We start from the raw sequence: 8,211 nt of genomic DNA on the forward strand, positions 1-8,211 counted from the left end.
ACTAATAGAGGGACTTGCAAGTTTAGTACACAATGAATGTCTTTGATTAATAAGTACTGTATTTTAAAAAGTTTAAAAAGGAAAAATCTTTATACATGTAGTACTTATTTTGAAGCAACCTGTATATATATTCCCATAAAGGACTTAAAATTGTAATATATTTCAAAATCTGACACAAAAATGAAAATAATGAAATAGAAATGATAACTTACAAATAATTAACCACAGCCACACTGGTTTTATCAGATTTCAACAATGCCTTTCTTCAAATAGCACAATATAGGACTTAACATTTTCCATATCCATCTACCTCCATTTATTGCATGCTTTTCATGAATTTGAATTTACAGGAAGTACATGACTGGGCATGTCATTTTGAAAAAGCTCATATGAGCAATGATGTAGGTTAGTTTTGAATGGTTAGAAGAATGGAAAAACTTTTCAAAGTACAAAACTAACATAAAACTAACATGGATGATAAAAGCTCACCTGAGGTTTGAATTGCACATGTGAGCATTATGTTAGATTTTTGTGGGCACATATGAACTACCAAACTGCACATATGAGCAACCTGATTTGCATACAATTCTTACTTGTATCTCATGTGCTTCACATGTGAAACTTATGTGCTTTTGTTAGCAATTTCTGTATGGGAGTTGTCTCATTGGCTCTCACACCGTATCTTCCTCTATCTATATAAGGTATTAATATCCTTTATTTGAACCATGATATTGCAAGAATAGTTCGGTTTTCATTTTATTGTTTTAAAATTAGGATGATATAATGTTTAACCTAATATGTGAAGATTCAAGAAACATCACTTTTGTTGAATTTTTTTATCAGATAATTCTTCAATTTATTTATAACTTATGTTTTAGGGTCCATGTAAAGCATGTTCTATAGGGTACTATTCATGTCCAGAAGGTTATCAGCAGGTAGATAAGAATGACCTTATTAAAGATTGTTACTATCCTTACCATGATGGATACTCACGTAAAGGTTGTCGTGGATTATGTGAACAAAGAACATTGGTAAGTTAACTGTACAATATATCACTGCTGCTGGTTAATGTGAATTGACACTACTGTGGATTCATTTATTTTCGTGGGTATTAATTTTCGTGGATTGAGGAAAATTTGCAATTTCCTGCCGTGGATATTTGATTTCTTTGTCATTTTGCCAATCTTTGCATACAAACCCTATGGAAAATTTGTGATTCGTTGTACATTTAAATTAGTGGTTCACTTGTACCTACAAAACTCACCAAAATTGGTCAACAGTAAGTATTGTAGTGTATAAAAATCTTACTTCATTGTAATTTCTTCCATTAAACCAAATTAAAAATAAAGAGAGAGCTACATTTAAGCAAGTTAAAAATGCATTGAAAAAATAAAGCATAATTTAGATTGATAATCACTATATTCATACAATAAAAACATCATCTTTACTTTTATTTTCTTATGTGAGCCATTTTTTTTCAAATATTGAACTCTCAAAAATAAAAAGAAGCTTGTAATGTAACTACTATAAACTTATTTTTAAAATATATTTATTTACAATTTTAACAGGTTCCAGAGTGTTGTCATGGATACTTTGGTCCAAATTGTCAAGGTCAGTGTATAAAAAACTTCCTTAACTTTAATTGCAAATAAAACATTTACATCTGTATTCCTAAATTATTGAATGTAATATAATGAAATGAATGGATTCTGAGACCTCATATGCTCAAAAAAAGTAGAAGTTAGAACTCAGTTAAACTTACAAAGCTATGTTATTTTATATAATAAGTAAATCATATGATATAGTCTAACCAGCTTATTGCAGAAAAGTTTTTGCTATTTCCCTGCAATGTTTAAAACATGTCGTCGGAATCTTAATATTTGCCCAAAAAATTGTCATATTATGTATAATTTAATAAAACCTGAATATGAGCAACAGCCTTGACCAAAAGGATATTTCAATTACATTACATCAAAATTCCTTTCTCACAATTTTTATGCCCCACCTATAATAGTAGAGGGGCATTATGTTTTCTGGTCTGTGGGTCTGTTCTTTCATCCATCCGTTCGTTGTCTGTCCTGCTTCAGGTTAAAGTTTTTGGTCAAGGTAGTTTTTAATGAAGTTGAAGTCACATTGACTTGAAATTTAGTACACATGTTCCCTATGGTATGATTTTTCTAATTTTAATTCCAAATTAAAGTTATGACCCCAATTTCAGGATCCACTGAACATGGAAATGATAGTCCGAGTGGGGCATTAGTGTACTATGGACACATTCTTGTTTTACCCTAATTTCACAGTCCACTGAACATAGAAAATGATAGTGCAAGCTTCAGGTTAAAGTTTTTGGTCAAGGTATTTTTTGATGAAATTGAAGTCGAATCAACTTTAAACTCAATACAAATATTCTCTATGATATGATCTTTCCAATTGTTATGCCAAATTAGATTTTTGACCTCAATTTCATGGTCCACTGAACATTAAAAATGATAGTTCGAGTGGGGCATTGGTGTACTTTGGACACATTCTTGTTTTTGCCTAAAAAAATTAAGTAGCTTGAACTCACGTCTGACTAACAAGATTGGATATATATAAGTCTGGATACATTATTTTTTAAACTGATCTATAAAAAAAATTATCATGTCTGATTATAGACACAATCAGTGTTACTTTAAATCTAGGTACATACCATGTAGCTCTGTCTGATGGGACTGTCCATACTCAATTGTTATCTAAATTCTGTTATAGAGTGTCCTGGTGGAGCAGAGTTCCCATGTAATAATAATGGAGTTTGTCACAATGGTATCAATGGTACAGGAGTTTGTTTATGCAAATCAGGATTTAATGGAACATCATGTGAATATAGGAATGTTAATGGAACCCTTCAAGCTTGGAGTAAGTATGTTTACTATGGGAATATAGGAATGTTAATGGCACCCTTCAAGCTTGGAGTAAGTATGTTTACTATGGAAATATAGGAATGTTAATGGAACCCTTCAAGCTTGGAGTAAGTATGTTTACTATGGAAATATAGGAATGTTAATGGAACCCTTCAAGCTTGGAGTAAGTATGTTTACTATGGAAATATAGGAATGTTAATGGAACCCTTCAAGCTTGGAGTAAGTATGTTTACTATGAAAATATAGGAATGTTAATGGAACCCTTCAAGCTTGGAGTAAGTATGTTTACTATGGATTCATTATTATTCGTTGGATACAAATTTTCATGGGTATAGGTAAACCAAGGACTCAAATTTATAACAAAGTACAAATTTTCTATACATTTGTATGCAAAATCAGGAATTTAAATTTTCTTTTAGATACAATTTTTTTCTCAATTCCCAGATAGCCTTTGAATAAACTTGACCTTATAACATGCAAATGATTAACTAATATTCCATATAATTTTTGGTATTTTTTTTTTTTTATGTTTTATCCACCTTATACATGGATATAACATGGATTGTTTTGTCTCTAAAGGTTTATCATGTCTTTACAACAATGGAGGCTGTAGTCCAAACGCTACATGTGAGGTAGCCCAGAGTGGAAGAGTTATCTGCACTTGTTTTACTGGATTGGTGGGAGATGGGTCACAATGTCAGAACCCATGTGACCAGGACAATGGTGGCTGTCATAATAATGCTCAATGTATATTTATAGTAAGTATAAAGTTCAAACTGTTTCAAGATTGATTACAAGGACAGAAACCATGTGATGAAGACATTGTTGGCTGTCATATTTATTACTAGTTGGACTATATTGTGTTTGGTGGTGTCAAGTGCTTGTAGGGACTTTGTTACATGAAGTAACATAACATAGTTTAACGATCCACAGCAGATATGATTGCTGACAGATATTATCATTTCTGATCAACATCACAAATTTTATATGATTTCCTGAACATTCTATGTATGGTTACATCTTGTGACATTGAAAGTTTAATAGAGCTGTTCTTATAATGAGGGTGGTAAAGGGTTATTTTTGTGCAACATGTTTTGCAATTTTTATTTCACGTGCAGCCGTGATAAAGGTTCGTTATTCACCGTGTTTCATGAAATCAGTACAAAGATCATCGTGCAAGACATTTTTAATTGTTTGTTCTTGTGAAATGGCAATTTTATTTCGCGTTCTTCCGTGCAGATACCTCCCTTTACGGGTTTACGCCCTCTATAATACATTCCATGGTAACATCAGACTTGCTTGTTACATCAAAGAATCATAAACAAGTTTAATTCAAAGAATCATCCAAACATAATTTAATTATAGGAAGGATATGGCAGAAACTGTAGCTGTAATGAGGGATTTCAAGGCAATGGACAAGTTTGTACACAGGTAAGGATAATATTTTCTTGGAAAAATAACAGGTCATGTAAACCTATTACCTGTAGTCCATTGCATTTTTTATTTTAATTGATTTGGATCAGTAATTTTCACACCACATGTCAGTGGTTCTCCCTGGGTACCCCTGCTTTCTTCACTATTTAAACTGGCTGCCATGATATTATTTAGTGTTCTGAGAAGAGTTTTAATCTCGAATCAATCTACCTAGTCTAAATAGTTGTAATAAAATTATCATCCTCATATATATTGTCTAAACATTTCAGTAGTTAGAGAGCACATTAGAGAAGCTGTGTTTACTAAGGGAACTGAGATACAAATGCAAAAAAATACTCTTTTCCACTTTTATAATTGGAATTTGAACAAAACAAATAAAGGTGAAGAAATGAAAAAGAATTGGTACATATACAAACAAATACTTTTTAACTTGCATCTTCAACTAGAATTTTTTTTTTTAGATGTTAAAGATGTCTCGTTCACCTGCAGTAAGTATAACTATAGTAAAGAAATATATCTAGTTTTAAATTTATGAAAAAAATATGCTTGAAACTAATTAGTTAATTAGCAAAAATTGATATTTTATCCCAAGACAAACAGATCTTTTTAGTTTGCAAAATGTTGTTTGTTCATTATTATTTTTTTAATTTTTGATGTGAAATTCTCATACAGCTACATTTTTATATCTATTTTTCTCACTGTCTACTACATGCAAATAATGAATGTTAATAAGAGGATTGTAGCCAAAACATCAATTGTTGATGAGCCTGATTAGAAAAAAAACAAATACTAAAAGTAATATTTGCATCATGTTATAGGGTTATTGCATGAATATTGGGGAATATTGTCCCGAGTAGAATTTTATATTGGACGAGCTTGCGAGTGCAATATATGTTCTACGAGGAACAATATTCCCCAATATTCATGCAATAAGCCTTTTATTGTATAGCAATATAATATTGAAAGTAAAAATTGGTTTAAACTAAGATTTTGTCGTTGATGACGTCATGAATTTTGAAGATGTATTGCACTAGTGCAATATTGGAATTTATTGCACACTAACTTTTGGTTACTTTCTGTGGGAAATATTATATTGCTATGCATAATAAAATTTATTCTCATTATTCAATAATATAATGACTTGCCTTGATATCATTGTTACGTCACAGAAAGTTCATATTTAATGTCTTTCTTAACTTACTACAGGTTTGGATATATGTGGTGTCAATATTAGTTGCAGTGATAGTTTTGACAATTTTAGCCTTCACTGGTGTATTTATATATATGAAACATATGAACACTTCTGGCGTATTTCAAGTGATGAAGTTTTCAAGAAAGGTGAGATTTAAACGCTATTAAAACCACATACAGGCATCTCATGTTAAACCTCCACCTTTTGATCTCCTTTGGTGGAACAATTTTTTTTTTAAATATGAAAGCCTATACAGAAAGAGACATAACTACTACAAAATTGGTATATAACAAGAATGTGTCCATAGTACACGGATACCCAACTTGCACTCTCATTTTCTATGTGCAGTGGACCTTGAAATTGGGGTAAAAACTCTAATTTGGCATTAAAATTAAAAATATCATATCAAAGGTAACATGTGTACTAAGTTTCAAGTTGACTTCAGCTTCATCAAAAACTACCTTGACCAAAAACTTCAACCTGAAGCGGGACAGATGGACTGACTCACAAATTGACGCAACAACCAAAAAACACAATGTCCATAAATTGGGCATAAAAACAACAAAAGCACAAGTCAAAGCATAACAATAATTAACAATATCATGTCAAAGGATCAACTGTAAATGAAAGGGAAGCTCAATATAATGTCCAATAATGATTCATAAATGGATAGCTCAATATTATGAAGTTATTCTTTTGTTCCTGTAATCTCACAATGAATTTCTAATGGTTTCTGATAGAGACATGAGTTTGACACTGAAATATCAAAATCAAGGGAGATAATAAATATTTATAATTGGTGGTCAAAAAGTTTCACATTTAAATTTGGTGCTTCAGTTATAAGATATGATGTAATTTTCTGCTCTTTACTATTCAATATACATAACGTAACGGTACCCAAATTGCACCGAGTACCCAAATTGCACCTATTTAGCAAAACTAGCAGCGAAAATCTTACAAAGATTTCCTAGAGACTAAAAATTTGTATTTTTATGATTTGACACTAAGCACGTCTTTCAACATAGGTAAAACTATTTAGATATGCACAAAACGTTCACAGTATTTATCAACAGATGAAGTATTTACTGAAAAAGCAAAATGTACTGAAACGTCGCCATGCGACGTCATCAAAACGTCATCTTTTTAAAATGAGAAAATACAATATGTTACAAGTATCCATTTAAAAAATAACGAAGAGTAAGCATGGACTAATATCCAATTGTTAAAAATATTTGAAGAAATTAAACAAAAGTTCTGTTATTAGACTTTTGACAATGTGAATTTAAGCATGGATGCAATTTGGGTACTCCTCATTTCAGAATCATTGATGGTTTGGAGGTCAGTTTAGACCAATTTTTCTATGATTCCATATGGAATAAAAATCAAATTGGTGTACCTTTATAATAAAGAAGGATACGGCTACAAAATAAACACAGAATGGACATTTTTGTCTTTATCATAAAAAAACGTAGATGAAGAAACTGTCAAAATAGGTGCAATTTGGGTACCGTCACGTTATATCTACATGAGGGTGTCTGTAATTTCTCCTTTATTTTATTTTTATCATAGGATTCTGTCAACGAACCACTTCAACCAGATGACAAAGAGAATGAATTCATGGTATCACAGCCTTCCCCACCACCAGACATTAACTTCTGTAATCCATTATATAATGTTAATGAAGCATTTAATGATATGTGATGTTCAAGTGTATGCTTTTAGAAATCAAAGATGCACTTGAAGTTGGGGAACAATTTTCAATATTAACAAAAGACCTATAGATGCAAAGGAAATTTTTGTTATAAATCAGACACTTTTATGATATTGTGAAGACAAACCTAACTGAAAAAAGGGTTATGTAGAAAACTATCACCTTATTTCTGTACAAATTATGGCACTTTTCATTTTATCTTTCACCAAACATTGGGAATGTCACTAAGTGTGCATTATATCTTGAAAGAGTTAAATATTAATTCCAAATAAGATATTGATGGACCATTGATGAAGATGTACAGTTGTAATAAAAGATGAGATCTGCAACACAGGTTGTTCTGATGTCTGTATATGTGAATAAATGTGATAAACTAAAATGAATTTTTACAATGCATGTTTTTGCTTTATTTTTCATCTTCAATCTATTACAACCATACCCTTTAACTAATGAATCTTGATAATGAGGTCAAAGTCATATGAACCCTACTACACTAATATGTATATGCACACTCATGGCTCTAAAATCTGTAGATACCTGTATCTTGGCATTGCACAAGATCATGTTTTTATCTGACTGTTATGACATCTTTACACTAAATCCATTGAATGTATACTGATTGATAATATAGTTTTCATAGATGCACAATTTTTTTCATTAGTTGTAATTGGCTTTGAACTTTCTGTCAGTAACTGTGATTACTCTCAAATCTGTACTAGTAGGTATACCTGGCCACTTTGAGTTTTTGTTAGATGTATTTCTATTTGTATCCATCTGATAAGTTAAGCCTTTTCAACTGATTTCTATTGTCCGTTCTTACATTGTTCTGTTACACCACTGTCCCAGAAATGGGGAGGGTTGGCTTCATCAAACTAGTTTAACCCCATTACATTCTGTATATGCCTGTTCCAAGTCAAGAACCTGTAATTCAGTGGTTGCTGTTTGTTGCTGTGTTACATATTTTTTTTTTTTCA

General features: G+C 31.3%; 1 protein-coding gene across 4 annotated transcripts in view; it reads left to right on the top strand.

Moving 5' to 3' along the window:
• Positions 1-7,629, top strand: part of LOC139515451 (stabilin-2-like) — a 62,019-nt gene extending 54,390 nt beyond the window's left edge. For all 4 annotated transcript variants that reach the window (XM_071305022.1, XM_071305035.1, XM_071305029.1 and 1 more), the window contains 8 exons: positions 879-1,031; positions 1,569-1,611; positions 2,749-2,895; positions 3,480-3,658; positions 4,266-4,331; positions 4,796-4,822; positions 5,541-5,672; positions 7,096-7,629. In XM_071305022.1, coding sequence (XP_071161123.1) covers positions 879-1,031; positions 1,569-1,611; positions 2,749-2,895; positions 3,480-3,658; positions 4,266-4,331; positions 4,796-4,822; positions 5,541-5,672; positions 7,096-7,227 — 879 coding nt within the window. In that variant the 3' untranslated portion in view covers positions 7,228-7,629. The remainder of the gene's footprint in view (positions 1-878; positions 1,032-1,568; positions 1,612-2,748; positions 2,896-3,479; positions 3,659-4,265; positions 4,332-4,795; positions 4,823-5,540; positions 5,673-7,095) is intronic.
• Positions 7,630-8,211: the final 582 nt, after the last annotated feature.

The sequence above is a fragment of the Mytilus edulis genome, chromosome 1 (assembly GCF_963676685.1).
Source record: "Mytilus edulis chromosome 1, xbMytEdul2.2, whole genome shotgun sequence".
NCBI classification, from domain to species: Eukaryota; Metazoa; Mollusca; class Bivalvia; order Mytilida; family Mytilidae; genus Mytilus; species Mytilus edulis.